A 23296-nucleotide genomic window follows, 5' to 3' on the forward strand; every position below is an offset into this window, starting at 1 on the left:
AAATAATTACGGATTTTCAAGATGGCGGCCAAATTACAAGATGGCGGGTGTCACAGCAATAATAAATGATTACTGCACTCTAGCGGATACGAATTAAACTAACATGGCATCGGTGCACTCTAGCAGCATCGATGACAAGATGGTGGTCATGACATCATACTAGATGATGTTATATATGCTTTGAAAAAAAGTGGTGGGAGTCAGTCTGCCAGCATCCACCGCGGGGGAAGGACGGTCGCTATTTTTATTTTATTTTTACCCTCACCGGGTTCGAACCGAGGACTCCGAACTCCGTGTCGTAAAAGTACAATTTTATAAATAATTTATTAAAATTTTATTATTTAAATTTTTTTATAAATTTAAAAATTTTTTTCATTAAAATCGGATAATAAATAAAAAAGTTAAAGATGGCGGCCGCAACGGGAATTGCAACGGTGACGTCATAATTCAAAATGGCGGATAACAGAATGCCGGAATGTTCGAGAAAACTATTACGTCATCCGAAATGGCGGATCCAAAATGGCCGCCGGGGTCAAGGTAAAGAACAACGGTCAGGGTCACATCCTGATAGAGGCTTAACTGAGGCTTGAGTTAAGGATGCTTAAGCCTCTTTAAGGACATTTCTAGCCGCTGGGATTTTTACGAACTAAAACGGGAAATTTTCCCTCGAAACGAGAATTTTTCCCTCGTAAATGGGAAATTTTTTCTTAAAACGAGTATTTTTGAGTAATTTTGAGTCATTTTTGAGGAATTTTGAGGAATTAATACCGCCGTGACGTCACAAATTCAAGATGGCTGACCGACAATCTTCAATCCGCCGCCTGGCGCCTGTTTCCGGAGCCCCAATTATATACTACTTATAAACGTGTGCTAGAACTATTTTCTTGCGTGTGTGTTGACCGGCAGGTGGGCCACGCGTGCTTCCGCGCGAAGGTTTGGTAAATGTTGCGTGGTGGGGGGGGGGGGGGGGGGGTGAGGTACTGAAGTCAGAATTTTGGCCTTGGGACGGCGTGAGCCGCTGTCTTCGCTTCGCGTGAATACTTTACCCGGGTCGTTACCACAACGCCGAAATAACATAACGCCGAATGTCAAAATTGACCACAACGCAGACAGTTAGAAAATTCTTGTGTACCACAACGCCGAAATAACTACTGAATGAATTTGTGTGCCTTTCTTAAATGTACCTTAACGCCGAAATACCACAATCAAACCTAACCTTACCTAACCTAACCTAAACTAACCTAACCTAACTTAACCTAGCCTATCCTTGCCTAGCCTAAACTAACCTAGTCTAACCTAACCTAGTCAAACCTAACCTAGTCCAACCTAACCTAGTCTAACCTAACCTAGTCTAACTTAACCTAGTCTAACCTAACCTAGTCTAACCTAACCTAGTCTAACCTAACCTAGTCTAACCTAACCTAACCTTATTGGCAGTCCTGCAATGACATTTTTCGGCGTTAGTGTGTTTCGGCGTTGTGGTAATTCGGCGTTGTGGTACACAGCAGTTTTCTAGCTGTTAGCGTTGTGGTCAATATTGACATTCGGCGTTGTGGTATTTCGGCGTTGTTGTGCGTCCCCCTTTAAACCGGGGTCGCGCAAAACTCGCTCGTGTTGCAAAAAGAGCTCTGTAACTATGTGTCGCCAGCAGGTGGGCTGGCTGTGGGCAGATCGGTGCAGCGTGCTCGTGTCGCCGGCAGGTGGGCTGGCTGAAGACAGATCGGTGCAGCGTGCTCGTGTCACCGGCAGGTGGGCTGGCTGAAGGCAGATCGGTGCAGCGTGCTCGTGTCACCGGCAGGTGGGCTGGCTGAAGGCTGATCGGTGATACGTGCTCGTGTCACCGGCAGGTTCGCTGGCTGAAGGCAGATCGGTGCAGCGTGCTTGTGTCGCCGGCAGGTTCGCTGGCTGAAGGCAGATCGGTGCAGCGTGTTCGTGTCGCCGGCAGGTGGGCTGGCTAAGGCAGATCGGTGCAGCGTGCTCGTGTCGCCGGCAGGTGGGCTGGCTGAAGGCAGATCGGTGCAGCGTGCTCGTGTCGCCGGCAGGTGGGCTGGCTGAAGGCAGATCGGTGCAGCGTGCTCGTGTCGCCGGCAGGTGGGCTGGCTGAAGGCAGATCGGTGCAGCGTGCTCGTGTCACCGGCAGGTGGGCTGGCTGAAGGCAGATCGGTGCAGCGTGCTTGTGTCGCCGGCAGGTAGGCTGGCTGAAGGCGGATCGGTGCAGCGTGCTCGTGTCGCCGGCAGGTGGGCTGGCTGAAGGCAGATCGGTGCAGCGTGCTCGTGTCGCCGGCAGGTGGGCTGGCTGAAGCCAGATCGGTGCAGGGTGCTCGTGTCGCCGGCAGGTGGGCTGGCTGAAGGCAGATCGGTGCAGCGTGCTCGTGTCGCCGGCAGGTGGGCTGGCTGAAGCCAGATCGGTGCAGCGTGCTTGTGTCGCCGGCAGGTGGGCTGGCTGAAGGCAGATCGGTGCAGCGTGCTCGTGTCGCCGGCAGGTGGGCTGGCTGAAGGCAGATCGGTGCAGCGTGCTCGTGTCGCCGGCAGGTGGGCTGGCTGAAGGCAGATCGGTGCAGCGTGCTCGTGTCGCCGGCAGGTGGGCTGGCTGAAGGCAGATCGGTGCAGCGTGCTTGTGTCGCCGGCAGGTAGGCTGGCTGAAGGCGGATCGGTGCAGCGTGCTCGTGTCGCCGGCAGGTGGGCTGGCTGAAGGCAGATCGGTGCAGCGTGCTCGTGTCACCGGCAGGTGGGCTGGCTGAAGGCAGATCGGTGCAGCGTGCTCGTGTCGCCGGCAGGTGGGCTGGCTGAAGGCAGATCGGTGCAGCGTGCTCTTGTCGCCGGCAGGTGGGCTGGTTGAAGGCGGAGGACCAGACCATCCTCACGCTGCACAACAAGGTGGTGACGCACAACTCGCGCGTCAGCGTGTCGCGAGACGGCGACCACACCTGGCGCCTGCACGTGCGCCAGGTGAAGGAGGCGGACCGCGGCTGCTACATGTGCCAGATCAACACCAACGTCATGAAGAAGCAGGTCGGCTGTCTGGACGTGCACGGTGAGTCCACGTGCTCCCTAGCGGTCACTGTTCTACTTTATACCAAAGTTTTATATTATCCTACACATAGTTACACTCATCACTGACTCACTGACTCTCTAACCCCAAAGAGAAATGTTTACCTTAGTGAGAAACGTATCATGAAGCATGAATATTGGCAAGCCTTCATTCAACTGACGAGAGAGCCAAACGCCCGATCGTGGATCTTCGGTTTTTTTTTTTTTGTTCATTGTAAATAAATAAATACAATTGATGATAACTAATGGTCAATTAGGTTAGGATAGCTACATTATAAATACTTTAAATATTGTGGACGGTTGATTTGGTTAGGATAGCTACATTAAAAATACGGGGGAAAAAACATGAACTTGGGGAACTTCGGGTTTTGGCTCTCTCGTCTGTGAAAAGTAGGTTTCCCATGAATATTAGCCTATTCCATAGAGATGTGCATGAAATATAAATGGCAAGTGGAACGATAGATTAACATTTTAAATATAGCTTCATAAGTGGAACACGCCTTTGTTATTAAATTATAGAATTTGTATTATTCAAATTTTTTTTAAATTAATTCCTTAGGCGTCTTACGAATAACTTTGCTTGTAGTAAATAAAAGTTTATAGACATATCTAAAAAAAGTGTAGCTCTAAACGAAATAAAGGTTAACATTTTCCTTCTTTTTTTTTTTTTTTTTTTTGGAAATGTGAGATTTGCGTCACTGGGAAATTTTGTGTTCTTATGCCCTTTTGAAATGTGTTTTTAAATATGCCTATAGCTATGAAGTTTGTACTTTTTTAATAATCTGTTTTTTTTGTTTTTTTAAGTATATAATCATCAGTAAATAGCAAAGATATATGAATATATTTTTTTTCTCAATGTTTACATCTTGAGACACTTTAGAATATAACCATCCATCAAGCTTATACATTCTATGTTTTACAAATTTTATTTTTTTTAATTCCACTATTTTCTGGATTTTAATTATTTATCTGCCGGATGGAAAGAGTGGACCAAAAAATGAGGAAGACTTGTTGCCGTCAAATTATCCGTTTTTCCTTCCGAAGAACATCTTTCTTCCAAGCTAGTCCAGGGGTAATGGGCGTGTAGATTAATTGTCTTGCATAATTTAACTATGGTCCTCTCCCTTTTTCGTAACAATTAAAACAGCAATCTGTGGAGTCCTTGCCAAAGGATGAGAAGAAAGAGTAAAATAAGTTGAAAGGAAATAAGTAAATTAATTTCGCTTGTAAAAGAAGTGGGCCTACGCCTGTTTAAATTTCTTAAATTACTTCGTTAAAACCTTTTAATTACTGTTGTTGAAATTCTTGGAAAGCGATATAAGACTTACGTGGTAGCTTTACAATTTATTAAAACAGAATTTTTCAAAGAAAACTATACATGACTTGCTTATATTATTTTTAACAAATGTCTTTTTTCCCAACCACTTTTTGATGTAAAAACAACTTAGCTCTCGGTATACGGCTTTTGGAAGGAGTAATTCCATGAAAATGGAAAGGTAGTCGATGCATGAAAATGTGGGACAAAGATGTGGGCCTGCGTGTAGCAACATAAAACCGTATATAGTCAATTTTGTAAAACATTATGATTAGAGACAGGAAAATTTCGCGAATTCGTTTCGCGATAGGCTAATATACAAATAGTTTTACCTCAGTGCGGCCTCTGCTATTGGCTCACAACTTACCTAGATGACTCTGGGCCAATGAGAAACACTCAACCAAAGCTGTATCGAATCACAGGCTGCTACGTTGGGACGTCTCACAAGACAGCAACCAATGAGTGGGTGACATTTGACCGAGTGTACGTAGAACTATGGAGTTCATCCTACAGGTCATTGAACCCGCGAATTTTTCCGGTCCCTAATTATTATACATACCAAATGTATTGGTGTCCCAAATGACACTTTATGATAGTAAAACTACCCTGTAATATATTTCGGATAGAAAAATAGATATAGTAAAAATTAATCCTAAATTTAAAAATATGTTATAATAAACATCTTAAAAAACAGACTTCAAAATATACAAAAGTAACATAAGTTCGCTAAAAAACAAAAATAAATAAGTTTATACGCTAATTTAATAATTAATTGTTTTTTTAATTTATTGTAATTAGTAATTTATTGTATATTAAGTAATTATTAATTGTTTTATAAATTTTGAAGTCTATGCGCGACATGTATTTGGCACGAACCTGCATTCCGTATTTTTACTTCCTGTCGAAAAGGCAACACCAGGACATCAACGTTTGACTGGACATAAGCTTCATCAAGAGAGACGCAAGTTCCGAGGTTTTATCATCAACGCTGAAGTTAAGTGAAGAACACCGGGTCATACTGAGGCGAAATATATCGGTCTCAGATGGGCTTTGTAAATGGGGCAGTGGGGATTTGTCAAGAAATTAAAGTGGCCTGCTCATCGGAGAGAGCAAGTAGAAGAAGGCTAAATACCTGGATTGTATTCATTTTATATAGAGACTGGAAAAATTCGCGCTTTCGATGACCTCTAGGATAGACTCCACAACCCCCTGCATACTCAGGCCAATGCCACCTGCCCATTGGCTACTGACTCGTGAGACCTGTCAACTGGGACGCTTGCGATTCGATACTTTTTTTGGTTGAAGGTTTTCCATTGGCTCGAAGTCCTTCAGATAAACTGTAAGCCAATCACAGAAGCAATATAAAGGTACAGTTGTTTGGATTCTAGCGTATCGTGAAATGAATCCGCGAATTTTTACAGTCTCTAATTATATATATATATACATGAGAACACATTAATTAACTCGTCACCGAGAAGCGGACCTAGGCGAATTACCTGAATTTGTTTTCATTATATATATATAGCTACATATACACATACATACATGAGAACACGTTAATTAACTCGTCACCGAGAAGCGGTCTTCCATTTTGAATTAAGAAGTCTCATCCGCCATTTTGAAATTATTTTCATTATTCAAGATGGCGGACAGGCTCCTCAGCCAATGAACCAGAGCTCAAACTTACCGATGTATACTACTAACTCGCTCAAAATTTTTTTTATTCCGAGTGTGTTGGACGACGAGGGGTGAAAAGGGTGGGGGAAGGGAGGATTGGGGAACACACATAACTTAGAAACACACAACTTAGAACAGTCATAAATTAGAAACCTCGAAAAAAAATCCACGTAACTTAGAACTGTCATAAGTTAGAACGATCATGACTTAGAAACACATAAATTAGAAACACACAACGTAGAAACACACAGCTTCGAGAACGTCATAGCTTAGAAAGTCTTAACTTAGAACCATCACAACTTAGAAACACGCAACTCAGAACTGTCATAACTTAGAAAGACGCAACGCAGAACCACACAACTTAGAAACGTCATAACTAGGGACACCTGTATTTCGCGATTTCATTTCGTGTCAAGGTATTTCACAAAACACTGTAGCTTTTTCTAAGAGTCATGGCAAATTGTGAGGGTGCAGCAGTACGGTGACCACATTCTCATTGGCCCCGTCAAGAGCGGGACGACACCTCTCGCCGACCTCAGCCAATAACCACAGGAGAAAAGCTACAGTATTTTGTGAAATACCTTGACACGAAATGTATTCGCGAAATACAGGTGTCCCTAGTCATAACTTAGAAACACACAACTTAGAACAGGCATAACCTATAAGATTCTATCTTGTGTGTTCCTAAGTCGCGACGGCACCCCGGAGGATGGCAGCAGAGGTGGCGGGTGAGTGGTGGTGGTGGTTGCAGTGCCGCCCGACATCCTGTACGACGAGACGAGCGCCGACGTGGCCGTGCAGGAGGGAGACAACGCTACGCTCAGCTGCCGGGCCAAGGGCCGCCCCTCGCCGCGGCTCACCTGGAGGCGCGAGAGCGGGCAGGACCTGGTGCTGCGCCGCGGCCCCAGGGAGTTCGCCGAAGGTAACCTGCTGCTGAACCCGTTCCACCTTTGAACATATATATACTGTATAGAAGTCGCGAGTGGATAGGATTTACTCTACGTTTTTCAGAAGCGTATGATGAGCAGCTTGGGAACTTTCACCGCTGCAGTGCGCTGCCGTAACGCCCTGTATCGTCTTAGGTTGTTATTTACACGTTAGAGCGCAGCACTGTCCCCCGCTGTCATTCCCCCGCACCCCCCACCCATCATTCACTGCAGCTCGAGGTCGTTTAACGGGAGGGGGAAGGGGGTGTTTGAAGAGTTCGACACTCGTCCGCTAGGGACCACCACAAGTCGATGCCCTAGAGATGGTGGCGAGATTGCGGCGGTGAATTAACCAACTACCTCAAAACCGTATTAGAAATTTTAACCTGGGCTGGCGATTTCTATACAGTATATATATTCAAAGATTCGACCAAGCTTCGAGCGGACACGTCGTCACCGGCGAGAAGCCCGAGATGTCCATCAAGTTCTGTCCCTGCCCGAACACGCCCGAATATTCACCTTCGGCCAACCTCGCGATTTGTTTTTATTTTTGCGCAGGAAAAATGAATTCAAATTTTTAAAAGTGGTCGGTTAGGTTAGCTACATCAAAACACTCTAACACACTATGGACGGTTAGTTAGGTTAGTATAGCTACATTAAATTAAACAGAGAAGTACAAATATATATAAATAAACCCGAGGTCGGCCGAAGGTGAATATTCGGGTGTGTTCGGGCAGGGACAGAACTTGATGTACATCTTAGGCTTCCCGTCACCGGCTTGCCTCTGCGTTCAAGACCAGGGTTGACAACCGTGCACACGTTGCTGATAAACTAGTACCAGTAAACCTGAAGCAGCTTGGCTTCTGTGTTGTGGCCGGACGTTTCGTTCGACAATTGAAGTCGCCATCATCAGTTAACTGCTCCCCGATGAAGGCGCTACTGCAATGTCGACCCGAAACGTCCGTGAATTATTCGCCAAGGACGCGGGCTACAACCCAGAAGCCAAGTTACTTCAGACAATGGCCGTGAAAGCCTGCGAACATTATTACAAGTAAATCTGATTGAAGAAATACCGATTCTAAGAAACTCTGTTTGCTGGTTTCAGGAAAATAAATATATATATATGTATCTTTAGTTGTGACTATTACTCCAATATTAAATATATCTGCACTTTTATTCTAAATTAGTTTTTTGCTTATACAATTTTTCTATCGTTTTTATAGTATACCACGCCACTGGACATACGGCGCTAGGTAAAATTCTGTTTTTTTTTTTTTTTTTTAGAAATAACAAAAGATTTCACAAAAAAATTTTTGATTAGCTTTTCTAATGTACTGAAATAAGGCTAAATATGTTTTAATCTTTTGAAAATAAAAACAAACAAAAAATGTGTGTGTACTATAATGTACGCGCGTTAGAAATTATAATCACTTGGCGTAATAAAAAAACTTTCTTACATGCATAATTAATGGAAATAAAATGGAAGTTTGTTAAGGAATAAATTATATCAGTTGTATAGTTTGGTATGTCCGGGCACAGGCTGTGGTGCCGACCGCCACCTTGGCCTGTGACGTCACGGCGGCCATCTTGTATGACTGTACCTAACCTTTGACCATGACCTTGACCCTGGCGGCAATTTTGGATCCACCATCTTGGGTCCGCCATTTTGGATTTCGTCATTTTGTTTTCTCGAACATTCCGGCATTTTGTTTTCCGCCATTTTGAATTATGATGTCACTGTTGCAATTTACGTTACGGCCGCCATCTTGAAAATCTTTATTTATTATGCGATTTTAATGAAAAAATTAAAAAATTAAAAAAAATTCAGAGAATACATTGATATGTGCTGTTCCAAAATCAGCTGAAGTTTCAACATCAGCATTGCAGACTTCAATGAATGAAGAGCGTACATCGTGTCAGTGTAAATACTGTGGTGCATCATTTACTAAACCTGCAAATGCGCGCAGACATGAAAGAAGCGGTGGTCCGAATAATGCTCAAAGAATTCTGTTCCAGTGTATAAAATGTAATAAACTAATTTCACGTATCGATAACTTAAATCGACATTATAAAAAAATGCTCCGAGAAAGTTAAGTGCAAGTATGATGAACATGGTTGCAGTTTTGACTCATGTGTTGAACCAGCTAATGAGAATATACATATAAGTGAAACCCTGTCGATGAAAACTTCAGTCCGTCTCTGACCGCGTTGTCGTGCGGATCGGATAGTTAGACTTGTATAACATAATAGACCAGTATCTAGCTATTCTTGAGAACTCGATGGCATCATTACCACTATCAACACCGACTTGGATCGAAGGTCTACCATCATCAGTGCAGAGCCTGATGACAACGTCGTCTACAGCTACACCTACTCTCTCAGCACAGCAGGAGATTTCGACGCGTGCAACATCTTCCGCAGAGCAGACTTCGAAGGCTAAAGAAGTTTACATTTCGGTGTTGTTACAATGGTTGTTAACAGTGCCAGTGACATTGATGAAGGAAGGAGCATCCAACGGCGTTCCTTCTCCCAACTGTACTTACTGCGAGAAGATCAAAAACTTGAATATACGAGATTATGTAATACGCAATTGTATAATAACTCTGAACGCATTAAATAATCAGTGCAACAGGTGTTTAAGCAAGTTTATACACTATGGAAGATTAAAACGACACCTCAGGAATTGTAATAGACAGGCTGTACATCCATCAGAATTAAGCTGTATATTTTGTAACAAAACATTAGCAAATTTTCAAAGTGCAAAAACAACATGAAATATATCACTGTCATTTTAATGAAATCGATAATTCTTCTCTGTGTAAAAAAATGCGAAGTACCAATTTGTCGACCTGATTAACTGAAAAGACATTTCAAGTCATTTAAAGGACTTAGTCCGTACAGTAAGAAGGATGTTTAAAACGTGAAATGCTCAAGACTTTAGAAATTTGATTGTTTTTTTTTTTGTACTTGTAGTAGAGTAAAATTTATGTAATAATTTTTTTTTTAAATAACTTGTGGTATTTTTATATTCTCAAACCTGTAACCTTTACCTGAAATTACTTCATTTTGTTTATTGCCCATGTATCGGTTCTATAGGTAGATAAATGATTGATGTTTTTATGAATTTAATATTTTTTATAAATTTATGGGTCAATAAATACAAATTTCCAAGATGGTGGACATAACGTCTTACTGGAGGCTGGTAGTATAGGATTTTAAGCATCTTTAAGAATTTTGAACATGATTATTGGAATTATTATTTTTTACATAAAATGGCAATTTTTACATCATCCAGGGATCGAAGGACAGGAATCGATCGAATCAATCAGAATATTGATTAAAAATTTATTTAATGAGTTTTGGAATTTTTACCGAATCTCTAGCATTAAAATTACGGATTTTCAAGATGGCGGACATGACATACTACCTGATGATATATATGCTATGAAAAAAGTGGTGGGGGTCAGTCTGCCAGCAGCCACTGTGAGGGAAGGATCCATCACCTTTTTTATTTTTTTTTGCGCTCGAACCGAATTCGGGTTCGAACCGAGGACTCCGAGCACCATGCCTTAAATGTATGTTTTTTAAATATTTTTTAAATTTTATTTATTTTTTTATAAATTTTAATTATTTTACATTAAAATCGGATAATAAATAAAGATTTTCAAATGGTGGCCATAACTGAAATTGCAATGGTGACGTCATAATTCAAAATGGCGGGAAAAAAATGCCGGAATGTTCGAGAAAACAAAATGACGTCATCCAAAATGGCGGATCCGAAATGGCCGCCGGGGTCAAGGTCAAAGGTCAAGTTCACGGTCATCCAAGATGGCCGCAGTGACATCACAATTCAAGATGGCGGTTGGCACCACAGCCTGAAGCCTGTGCCCGGACATACCAAACTATACTACTTAGATCAAATTTAAAAAATTTAAGAAATTAACAGAATTCAATATTAATATAAATACGTTTATAAAATTAATTATTACTTTATAAAATAATTGAGAAAAATGTTAATTCTTAATGAAAGTCAATAAATATGCAGAATTTTTATTTTAATTTAATAATTTTAATTCTTTTTAAATAATAATGCAATAATTTTGAATTAAAATAATATATATACTGGAACATAACCTCACTTATACAAATGCACTTGAACACATTTATAAGCACAATTTCCATCACTTATATTCACAAAAAATAAATTTTTTAATGATGTGGACCAGAATTCAATGTATGATTTTTATTTGTATGTAGCAATTTTTTTTTCATCCTTTGATAATTTTTTTTTTGATGGTGCGCGCGTAAGTTGCACTATTCACTCACATCATTTTTGTTTCACGACGCTCCTAAAGAAGTATAAGTTGGAAAATAATAATATAAGGTTTATAAAAGTGTGTTTCTGTGAAGTAGGGGAAGGTTATGGGAGCAGCTGGAGTGTTGTGCCGCAGTGGAGAGCTACAACGGCAGCCTGCTGCACTTCTGGCGCGTGGACCGCCGGCAGATGGGCGCCTACCTCTGCATCGCCTCCAATGACGTGCCTCCGGCCGTCAGCAAGAGGATCATCCTCAACGTCAACTGTGAGTCGCTCCTCCTCTGGACACACAGCGCCTTGTCGAGGTGGAGGGGGGGGATATTCACGCGCGTGCTTCAAGCCTCAGTCACGATGCCACGTTGAACCCTGACGGGTCGTTACCACAATGCCGAAATACCATAACGCCGAATGTCAAAATTGACCACAACGCCGACAGCTAGATAACTGCTGTGTACCACAACGCCGAAATAACATTTCGTGTCCTGCATTTGGCCTCGGCCCCTTTGAGCGAGTGCTACATGATCATCCCTGAAACAAACATGGCTGCCCCGACACCGCAGGGTATTTTTTACCTAATCTCTATGCCTAAGCTAGTTATCCTGTAAGATGGTGATGCACCCGGCGCCAATAGATGGCGCCTGCTGCAGAATGTAAATAAGTAGGATTCATTGTGTCATTACTCAGGGAAGGAGCGGGCTTCCATTCGTGTTGGTAGCATCCCGAGAGTCAGGAATTAGCATCTGATCAGGACAGTCAGTAACATCTTATAGAACATGCTGCAAAGGCTAAATCTGTAAATATTGACTGTAATGATAATGTAACCGACTTGTATATAAGCTTGGCTTGTACTATACCAGTCAGAGATACTTACCCCAGAGAAATCTGGGGAAATACACTAGGAATCTAGAATTGGGTGTATTACTTTCTACTCTCCTCTTCCCTCCTCTCTCACTCTGTCTCACTCTTTCCTTCCTCTGGAGCGGCCTACGGGATTACGCTCTGGAATCCTTCGCTGGAGCGGCCCTTGGGATTATGCTCTAGCATCCCTCTTCCCCTGGAGCAGCCTCTTGAGAATTACGCTCTAGGATCCACCCCCTGGAGCAACTTTTCGAGGATTACCCTCTAGGACTTCCTTCCTGGAGCAGCCTTTCGAGGATTACGCTCTAGAGCCAGTAGTATATGTATGGGGCTCCGGAAACAGGCGCCAGGCGCTGGATTGTGATTGTCGGTCCGCCATCTTGGATTGTGATTTCACGGCGGCCATCTTGGATGAGCGTAACGGGACACAGCGTAACGAGACACAACGTAACGGGACAGGTAGTACAATGATCTTGACCTTAACCCCGGCGGCCATTTTGGATCCGCCATTTTGGATGATGTCATTTTGTTTTCTCGAACATTCCGGCATTGTGTTATCCGCCATTTTGAATTATGACGGCACCGTTGCAATTTCCGTTACGGTCGCCATCTTTAAAATATTTATTTACTATCCGATTTTAATGAAAAAAAAATTAAAAATTATAAAAAAATTAAATTAATAAAATATTAATAAAAATATTTTAAAAACCTACATTTACGACACGGAGCTCAGAGTCCTCTGTTCGAACCCGGTGAGGGCAAAAAAATGGCGACCGATCCTTCCCCCGTGGTGGGTGCTGGAAGACTGACTCCCACCACTTTTTTCAAAGCATATATATCGCCAGTTAGCATGAAGTCATGTCCGCCATCTTGAAAATCCGTAATTTTTATGTTAGAAAATCGGGAAAAAATATTAAAATCATTAAAAAAATTAATCAAACTAATTAAATAATAAATATCCTTAACACCACCATTGCACTTTTCGTGACGGCAGCCATCTTGAAAATCCATAATTGTAATGCTAGAGATTCGAGAAAAATTCCAAAACTCATCAAAAAAATACTTATTAGAATACCGATTGATTATTTCGATTCCCATCCTTGGTTCCAAACCGCTAAGAGCAAAAAAACAACAGATCCTTCCTCCACAGAAGCCACCTACAGACTGATCTACCACCACCAATACCAAGGTACATATATCATCAGCTGGTATGACGACATGTCCTCCAACTTGTCTTCATCCGCTGGAGACCACCATCTTGTTTTCGTCTGCTAGAGTGTGCTGATACCATGTTAGTATAATTATCTGGTCACCATACCTTTGTCCTCAACTGTTGACCTTGAAATTTGACCTTGACCTTGAAATATTACCTTGACATTGAAATATGACCATGACCTTGAAATATTACCTTGACCTTGAAATTTGACCTTGACCTTAAAATTTGACCTTGACCTTGAAATATGACCATGACCTTAAATTTGTCTTTGACCTTGAAATATGACCTTGAAATTTTTACATTGACCTTGAAATTTGACCTTGACCTTGAAATTTGACTTTGTCCTTGTCGACCATCATGGATCCAACATATTATGTTCAGTACATGCTACCAGGAGCTACCGCCTGCTAGTGGTCATTGCCACCATCTTGTTTTTGTCTGCTGGAGGACACCATCTTGTGTGTGTACTCGTATTACCATCTGGATAATTTTATTCCAACCCGCTACAGTGCAGTAAACATTTATTACCGAGGTGCCCCCGCAATCTTTAAAATTGGGATGCCATCTTGAAATCGTGTAATTATTTAGCTAGAAATTCGGGAAAAAATCCAAAATTCATTAAATAAATCACTCATTAATTTACATATTGAATTGCTGGATTCCTGCCCTCGGTTCGATATTTGACCAGTGACAGGTATAACTAAATATTAAATAAATTTTATATTTTGGTTTCCATTACCTTTCGCGGAGTTTATCAATCATTCACTCTACCAAAAACAACTCAAGACAATATACGACAATGTTCGACGAATTAAATACGTTGAAGGTAAGCCTAACATGAAAGTCTAGTTGTTAATAGTTAGAATAACCTCTAAACCGTTCATGTACAAAGCCATACATATAGACCAAGCGTCTTCGGACCGAGAAACCGTGTCAAAATCAACGTAAGACGTATAGACAAGTTATTTCCGAACATCACGACGGTCCTCATCGTCAGCTAATTATATTCAATTGAACCAACGGATAATGTTTTTACGCTTACAAGAGGACCAAGAATCCAATCAAAAAGGCAGCACCATTAGCAAAAAGGAAGCACATTTGGAAGCACCATAATCAAAAAGGCAGCACATTTGGAAGCACCATCAAAAAAGCAAGCACAATGGGAAGCACCATAATCAAAAAGGAAGCACATTTCGGAAGCACCATCAACAAAAAGGCAGCACATTTGGAAGCACCATCAACAAAAAGGCAGCACATTTGGAAGCACCATAAAAAAGGCAGCACAATTGGAAGCACCATCAAAAAAGGAAGCACAATTGGAAGCACCATCAACAAAAAAGGCAGCACATTTGGAAGCACCATAATCAAAAAGGCAGCACATTTTGGATTAACCATCATAAAGGCAGCACATTAAGGAATCTCCATCATTAAAGGAAGCACATTTGGAAGCTCCATCAACAAAACGACAAAAAGGAAGCACAAGTTACGAGAACTAAGTTTTAGTTAGAAATCAGAATACAAGAAATAAAAACAATTAAATTTTTATAATTTAAATTATTCATTTTATTTCTTTACATTATACAAATGCAAGTAAAATAAGCCATTATTGTATGTAGCCAGCTTTCCTCAGTTCTTTAAGTATGAAGGATATTTCTTTGATACACGAATAGTTTCCTGCACAAAGCGAGCCATGTAGAAGTCTTAGCCGGTCAACCAATACGTTTGGATCTTTCCATGATGTGTAATCAATCATCTTCCTTGCACGTTTATAATAAATATTATGATTTCTGGTGTCTTCCGTTATACCACCAACCTCAGGGTAACTTTCATTTTGGAGACAGTGATCATCACAAGCTTGATCAGATTTATTTAATATATCACGACGTTTCCATCGTTTCGGTCTCAGGACACCGCCACATTCTTCGATCTTGTCAGCTTTAGATGCTTCATCACATTCTATGTCATTGTCAACAGCCTCAGAGTCACTGTAACAATCACCGTAGAAGGCATCGTCTTCACCCAGATTACCGTAAGAATTCGATGTTTATGATGTCGTAGTGTCTTCATCGTCTTCATGCTTCCTTTTTAGGAGTCCATCATTTTTACAAAGTAGGAAAGATCTACTTGAATTCGGCTTGAATATATTCTCACTTTTCACGTTAAGGATTCTTCCATTGTCTTCGTTCTTCCATAAATCATCAACCTCCTTCAATTTAAGTTCTTTGTCGAGATCGGAAGAGCCAGGAAAGTTATTGTCGTAATGCAGATCACTCTTCCTTAGTCTAGTAGATTCATCGTTGTCCTCTAGCTTGTACGCAGGCTTGGCGATACAAGTTCTGCCATGTCTTTTTAAGCTCTTTCTCCGCGTGAACGACTTGCTACATCGATCACAACTTATCATATTGCGTAGTGGATTTTTAACACAATCATTCTTCTCGTGTTGTCTTCCATTCTTTCTCAAGATAAATTCTTTGCTGCAAAACTTACACCTATGTTCTTTCGATACAGCGTCAGGTCCCAAATCGGGATTTATATTAGTTACTGAGACTAATGCTAGATACCAATTGTGTGTTTTAAATTAGATCCATTACTTAAATAGAAATTTTTTCATATTTCATCAGCGAGAATTAATATATCTCATGCAAAATTACTTGATGCATGTAGTTTTGCTTTTCAACAACGAATGTCGCCACATGTTGCTGGCAGGTAAATAATATTTAGTTTTTTTATGCAGGATGCGGGATGCTCACTAACGATAGCAAAAGAAGGATAGCTTCGCTAGACTCCAAGGAGAAGGAAGTTCGTCCTTCCTGTTAGTGCTTCTTAGATTTCTCAGAGATTATTATTATTTGACTGAAAATGATTTGTTTTAATTTACACCCGATATAAATATTACAAGTGTTGATTAAGTTGCAGAAATTCACTAATTAAATGTAACCTCGAATAAAATGACATGTCTCATTAAGTAAAACAATCCTTCATGCAGAGTTCAATTTCTTATCTGTAACCAGAAGCACTCGGAGAAAACCATAAGATTTCGAGTCAGGAATAATCAGAAGCACTCGGAGAAAACCATCAGAAGTCTAGTCAGGAATAATCAGAAGCACTCTGAGAAAACCATCAAAATATTGTCAAGAATAATCAGGAGCACACGGAGAAAACCACCAAAATTTTTCTTAGATATCATAAAAATACAACAAAAAAAAATAAAAAATTTAAAATAAAAACAAAACATACAAAAACAAAATTTGGCTTGTACTGGAACTCAAACTTTGCACTACAATGAGATGTTCACAAGCTAGCAGAATGTTGGATCTGACGCTGTATCGAAAGAACATAGGTGTAAGTTTTGCAGCAAAAAATTTATCTTGAGAAAGAATGGAAGACAACACGAGAAGAATGATTGTGTTAAAAATCCACTACGCAATATGATAAGTTGTGTTCGATGTAGCAAGTCGTTCACGCGGAGAGAGAGCTTAAAAAGACATGGCAGAACTTGTAACGCCAAGCCTGCGTACAAGCTAGAGGACAACGATGAATCTACTAGACTAAGGAAGAGTGATCCGCATTACGACCATAATAATTTTCCTGGCTTTTCCGATCTCGACAAAGAACTTAAATTGAAGGAGGTTGATGATTTATGGAAGAATGAAGACAATGGAAGAATCCTTAACGTGAAAAGTGATAATATATTCCAGCCGAATTCAAGTAGATCTTTCTTACTTTGTAAGAATGATGGACTCCTAAAAAGGAAGCATGAAGACGATGAAGACACTACGACATCATCAACATCGAATTCTTACGGTAATCTGGGTGAAGACGATTCCTTCTACGGTGATAGTTACAGTGACTCTGAGGCTGTTGACAAAGACATAGATTGTGATGAAGCACCTAAAGCTGACAAGATCGAAGAATGTGGCGGTGTCCTGAGACCGAAACGATGGAAACGTCGTGATATATTAAATAAATCTGATCGAGCTTGTGATGATCACTGTCTCAAAAATGACAGTTACCCTGAGGTTGGTGGTATAACGGAAGACACCAGAAATCATAATATTTATTATAAACGTGCAAGTAAGATGGTGGTAGAAGAGATTGATTACACATCATGGAAAGATTCAAACATATTGGTTGACCGGCTAAGACTTGGGCAGGAATCCAGCGATTCAATATGTAAATTAATGAGTGATTTTTTTGATGAATTTTGGATTTTTTCCCGAATTTCTGGCTAAATAATTACACGATTTCAAGATGGCACCCAAATTTCAAGATGGCGGGGGCACCTCGGTAATAAATGATTACTACACTGTAGCGGGTTGAATAGAATTATCCAGATGGAAATGTACTCTATAAGACGAGTACACACACAAGATGGTATACTCCAGCAGGTGGTAGCTCCTGGTAGCATGTACTGAACATAAAATGTTGGATCCATGATGGTCGACAAGGTCAAAGTCAAATTTCAAGGTCAAGGTCAAATTTCAAGGTCAAGGTAATATTTCAAGGTCAAGGTCATATTTCAAGGTCAAGGTCAAAGTTCAAGGTCAAGGTCAAATTTCAAGGTCAACAGTTGAGGACAAAGGTATGGTTACCAGATAATTATACTAACATGGTAGCAGCTCACTCTAGCGGACGAAAACAAGATGGTGGTCTCCAGCGGATGAAGACAAGTTGGAGGACATGTCGTCATACCAGCTGATGATATATGTACCTTGGTATTGGTGGTGGTAGATCAGTCTGTAGGTGGCTTCTGTGGAGGAAGTATCTGTTGTGTTTTTGCTCTTAGCGGTTTGGAACCAAGGATGGGAATCGAACTAATCAATCGGTATTCTAATAAGTATTTTTTTGATGAGTTTTGGAATTTTTCTCGAATCTCTAGCATTACAATTATGGATTTTCAAGATGGCTGCCGTCACGAAACGTGCAACGGTGGTTTTAAAGATATTTATTATTTAATTCGTTTGATTAATTTTTTTAATAATTTTTAAATTTTTTCCCATTTTTCTAACATAAAAATTACGGATTTTCAAGATGGCGGACATTACGTCATGCTAACTGGCATTATATATGCTATGAAAAAAGTGGTGGGAGTCAGTCTTCCAGCACCCACCACGGGGAAAGGATCGGTCGCCATTTTTTTTGGACCTCACTGGGTTCGAACCGAGGACTCCGAGCTCCGTGTCGTAAATGTAGGTTTTTAAAATATTTTTATTAATATTTTATTAATTTAATTTTTTTATAATTTTTAATTTTTTTTTCATTAAAATCGGATAGTAAATAAATATTTTAAAGATGGCGACCGTAACGTAAACTGAAACAGTGATGTCATAATTCAGAATGGCGGATAACACAATGCCGGAATCTTCGAGAAAACAAAATGACATCATCCAAGATGGCGGATCCAAAATGGCCGCCAGGGTCAAGGTCAAGTTCACTGTACTACTTGTTCCATTACATTGTGTCTCGTTACGTTGTGTCACGTTACACTGTGTCACGTTACTTTCTTCCAAGATGGCCGCAGTGACATCACAATCCAAGATGGCGGACTGACAATCACAATCCAGCACCTGGCGCTAATTCCGGAGCCCCATTCATATACTACTAGAGCCTTTCCCTCCCTCCTCTTCCTTTATCCCTGCCCAGCAAGAGAACCAGCCGCAGCCCCTCTCTGCCCGGCGGACTGCCGACTACGAGAGCTGTTCAACAGTGACGACTGAGGACGTCACACCCCACCTCAAGCCACTCCAGCACTGGATGCTGTCGCCGGGACACGTCAATTTGGCGCCCAACGTGGGGCCTGTGTCAGTCTAGATAGGCTGAGGACCACGACCTACCACCGCTAAAGCTTCTCATCACAGCCGGAGCAACATCCACTTCCAGGAGTGCAGAAAACACCTGGTGGCGCCCAACCCATCTGAAAGATGTCATCTGGATCATGTGCAGCACCTCGCTGTAGTGCACCAGATGGACCTAGCATTCCTTGTATATGCTGCAATGCCCAGTTTCATACAATGCCTTGGTTTCATGGAACAAGTCATTAAACCTGCATATATCCATATATGCCAGCCATGCAGACAACTTCTGGTGGAGAAGAAGCCAACAGTTCCAGCTCCCCGGCGCCGCTTTGCGCCGAACTGCCCTGGGACAGCCCTAGTCCTCGTCACCTGCCAGGCCTGACATCGCGACTACCATCTCGCCTGTCTAGGCTGGGAAGATACACCACTGAACCTTGCTGGGGTGTCATTTACCTGCGCCCAGTGTAGAGTTAATCCCACTGCACCCTAAAGTACAAGATCTGCAAGTGCACCTCGGCCCTTTAGAGGTCAGGATCATGAGGATACTGTGCAATCCGTCCATCAATGGGAGCAAGCCCTACGGGCATATGCAATCCACCCCACCGAATGGGTAGACCGGATAGGTTCATTACTACTTGGGGAAGCCTCTAGATGGTGGAATAACCATGAAGGGCTGTATGACACCTGGGAAGAGTTCACAGGGGGCTTCCTGAACCATTTTGGAAACCAGCCAAGACTGGCAAAGCTTACCACCCAATTATATGGTACCAAACAAAAGGAAGGAGAGGATGTCGAAAGTTTCTTACTACAGAAAAGGAAACTTTATGAGAGGCTACACCCAGGGAGAGACCCAAATTAATTTCACCCTACCTTGTTGGATCTGGTGCGGCCCAACCTACGGCCATTTCTGCGGCATCCACCTCCCGAGAATTAATCCGAACTTATGGTTGGAGCCACTGCTGTGCAGCGAGACTGTCTCGAAACTAGGGGCACTGCAACAAGCAAACCGTGGTCACCACCAACCCCGGTACAAGAATATTCTACCCCCAACAAAAGATTGCCGAAGTGTTTGCACTGTCCTGAACAACACTTTCATCAAGACTGCCCAGTGCTCCGCTGCAAACAGTCTGAAAGGAATAGCCTCAACACAGAAGGCCCTTGGAGGGAAAAAGTGGTACCAACGAGTCCTACCGCTACACCCAAGGCAGAAGACCTCAACTCCCAAGCTCGGCTCGAAAGTAGAACGACCCCGAGCATCATGTGCATACAGCACCACCCACAACAAGAACTGCCAAGAGTCAAGGTGCAACTGGACTCACAGCCCATTCAGGCCCCTATCGACTCGGCCGCCACCACTAATTTTGTGCGCGAGAGTGTTGTGCAGATAACAGGGACCCCTATTAAGTCCCAACCCCAAATGGCCCAGCTTGCCACCCACCTTACTGGGCAATGCTGTGGTGCAATGCTGCATAGCCGATGTGGAGATGGAGATCCCCTGTCTAGTCGCAAAGGACCTTCGAGAATAACTCGTGCTGTGCCAAGATTGGCTCACACAGCAGCAGGTGACATTGGACTTCGAAGATAAAACTATACGCTTCGGACGAACGTCCCGCCAAACTCTTAACTGGGGCACCACAGGAATGTGTGACCCGAACGCCCCTAATCAAAGTGGTGTTAACACTAATCCTGGAATCTGCACGGAACAACAAAGAGACCACCCTCAGGTTGTGTTGGCGCAAGGGGACCAGCGACCCCAAGAAACTCCATCCCCACGCTCTGCCACAACCGAGCTGAGCCAAAATAACTCAGGCAGTGGTTTTCAGTGGTGCCAGAAAGTAGAAACCCCAAAGCGGAAATCGACCATGCAGTCATGGAGACAGCTGCAGAGCGGCACCTTCATAAAGGCAAGATGCAACCAGAATAAAGAGTCCTTTCCAGACCGAGGAATATGGATTCCCCATAACAGGATTCACCTGCAGCCATGGAGACAAAAAGCAGATCTGTCAAAAAAACCCGAACCCCCAGGAACCTACGAGCCTCTCTCCACCAGGGTAGGTCCGTACCTCCAGGACCCTACGACCACGGGAATGGCTGGTCATACCAGCCCGTTACCGGCTAACCTCAGCATAGTGCAGTGGCTAGTGTAGGGAGGTCAGCCCTGGGACTGAAGCCCAGGTTACTGACCTCTGGCTGGTGCGACGATACAGGCCGAGGCCACAGAGGGAGGGGGCGAATTGTCGTGTCCTGCTATTGGCCTCGGCCCCCTTGTGCGAGTGCTACATGATCATCCCTGAAACAAACATGGCTGCCCCGACACAGCAGGGTATTTTTTACCTAATCTCTATGCCTAAGCTAGTTATCCTGTAAGATTGTGATGCACCCAGCGCCAATAGATGGCGCCTGCTGCAGAATTTAAATAAGTGGGATTCATTGTGTCATTACTCAGGGAAGGAGCGGGCTTCCACTCGTGTTGGGAGCATCCCGAGAGTCATAAATTAGCATATGATCAGGACAGTCAGTGACATTTTATAGAACATGCTGCAAAGGGTAAATCTGTAAATATTGACTGTAATGATAATGTAACCGACTTGTATATAAGCTTGGCTTGTACTGTACCAGTCAGAGATCCTTACCCCAGAGAAATCTGGGGAAATACAGCAGGAATTTAGAATTGGGTGTATTACTTTGTTATGGTAGGAAAATCCTACCTAACGAGAATTTCCCAAAAGGCAGGACAACCGCAATACACTGGAGTCTAAGAGGTTGCATAACCCCTAGATCCCAGGAAACCCGAGACTCACAAGTCGACCGAGCCCCTAGCAACAAGGCAGTGAGTGCTGATTGGCTCAAGATGATGTCACTTCAAGTCTGTGCTGATTGGCACTTGATGATGTCATGCTGGGTTCGCCGGGTATAAATACAGGTTTGTTAGCAAGCAGCAAGCAGAAGGTACCTGGCTGCCAGCCAGAGGCTTCGTCTTACCACCGCCCCGAAGAAGACAACAGATCGTCACGCTGCCGCCATCGCCCACGACGCCCGGAACTTCGCTACACCGCGACGCTGCCGACTTAGAAAAATCTGCACCAGGGGCAGAAGGGAATCGCTGCTCCGCCACGAGAGACAGACACCAACCGGACTTTGCCTGCGGAGGCCGCGCCGTCACCTCTGGAGTCTATCACCTCCATCAGCAGCCGAGGTGGGACTTAGCCGAATTTCAACAGAGCCGTAAGTGGAACTTTAACTTTTCACTCTGGACCCGGACTTAGCCGCAGACGACATAATAAGAAGAAACGGACTTAACCTCAGATGCCACGACTCGCCACCAATACTCGCCAGGAGCGAGTAGGAACTCGCTCGGCGATTAATTTTGTGAAAAGCTGCTAATCAAATTTGAAGTCCTCAGGGGTGGGCGAATACCCCCTGAAGGAAACTAGTGAAGGGAGCAGACTTTTGATTAGGGACACTCGCTCAGCGAGTGGCGAAGGAGCGAGTCGGCGTAACGAGAGTGGAAGTCGACATCTACATCGTCCGCACACGGCGAAGAGGGGTTTATAGGCAGCGTTGGCGAACTTACCCGAAATTTACTTTGTACTTAGAGTAGTAATTTGATAGAGACAGGACTGAGACGTTTGATAACCGGAAATAGAAAAAGGACGAGTTGACCGCACCTCAATAGTGTGTAGGCGAAAGCGCCACTAGGGAACTGACTAAATTGTTAAATATAATAAAAATGGAGGGCGGACCCAAACTCACAGAGTTGGTCTAAGTTTAAGTCGAGTGTATTTTTTGAATTGTGTGTCAGATACAGATTGTGTTTAATTGAGTAAAGTTAACTCTAGTTTGGAATTTTGGTAGTAACAGGAAATTAATTCAAAGAAAATAGAATACCAAATTTATATTGTTTGTTGCCATAGCTAACATAATCGGTAAATGTCAGGATCATTATTTGTTGTTATTACGAGATTATTGCATCAAATTAAAAGTGTGTAATTTGTGTTCACAGAGATCGTCAGCCATTTGCAGTAAACCTGTTTCAGCTATTGAAGCAAACGGCGACGTATCATTACCAAGTTTGCATGTTTGTCGTGTGCTATATCATAACCAATAAAAGCGTATTGTACACAAAACTGTTTAAGTTTCTTC

At 42.6% G+C, this 23296-nt stretch overlaps 1 protein-coding gene across 1 annotated transcript in view; it reads left to right on the top strand.

Moving 5' to 3' along the window:
- Positions 1-23296, top strand: part of LOC134528640 (lachesin-like) — a 94637-nt gene that overhangs the window by 59435 nt on the left and 11906 nt on the right. The window contains exons 4-6 of the mRNA XM_063362438.1: positions 2827-3034; positions 6795-6965; positions 11421-11549. Coding sequence (XP_063218508.1) covers positions 2827-3034; positions 6795-6965; positions 11421-11549 — 508 coding nt within the window. The remainder of the gene's footprint in view (positions 1-2826; positions 3035-6794; positions 6966-11420; positions 11550-23296) is intronic.

This window comes from Bacillus rossius, chromosome 1, assembly GCF_032445375.1.
Source record: "Bacillus rossius redtenbacheri isolate Brsri chromosome 1, Brsri_v3, whole genome shotgun sequence".
NCBI lineage: Eukaryota > Metazoa > Arthropoda > Insecta > Phasmatodea > Bacillidae > Bacillus > Bacillus rossius.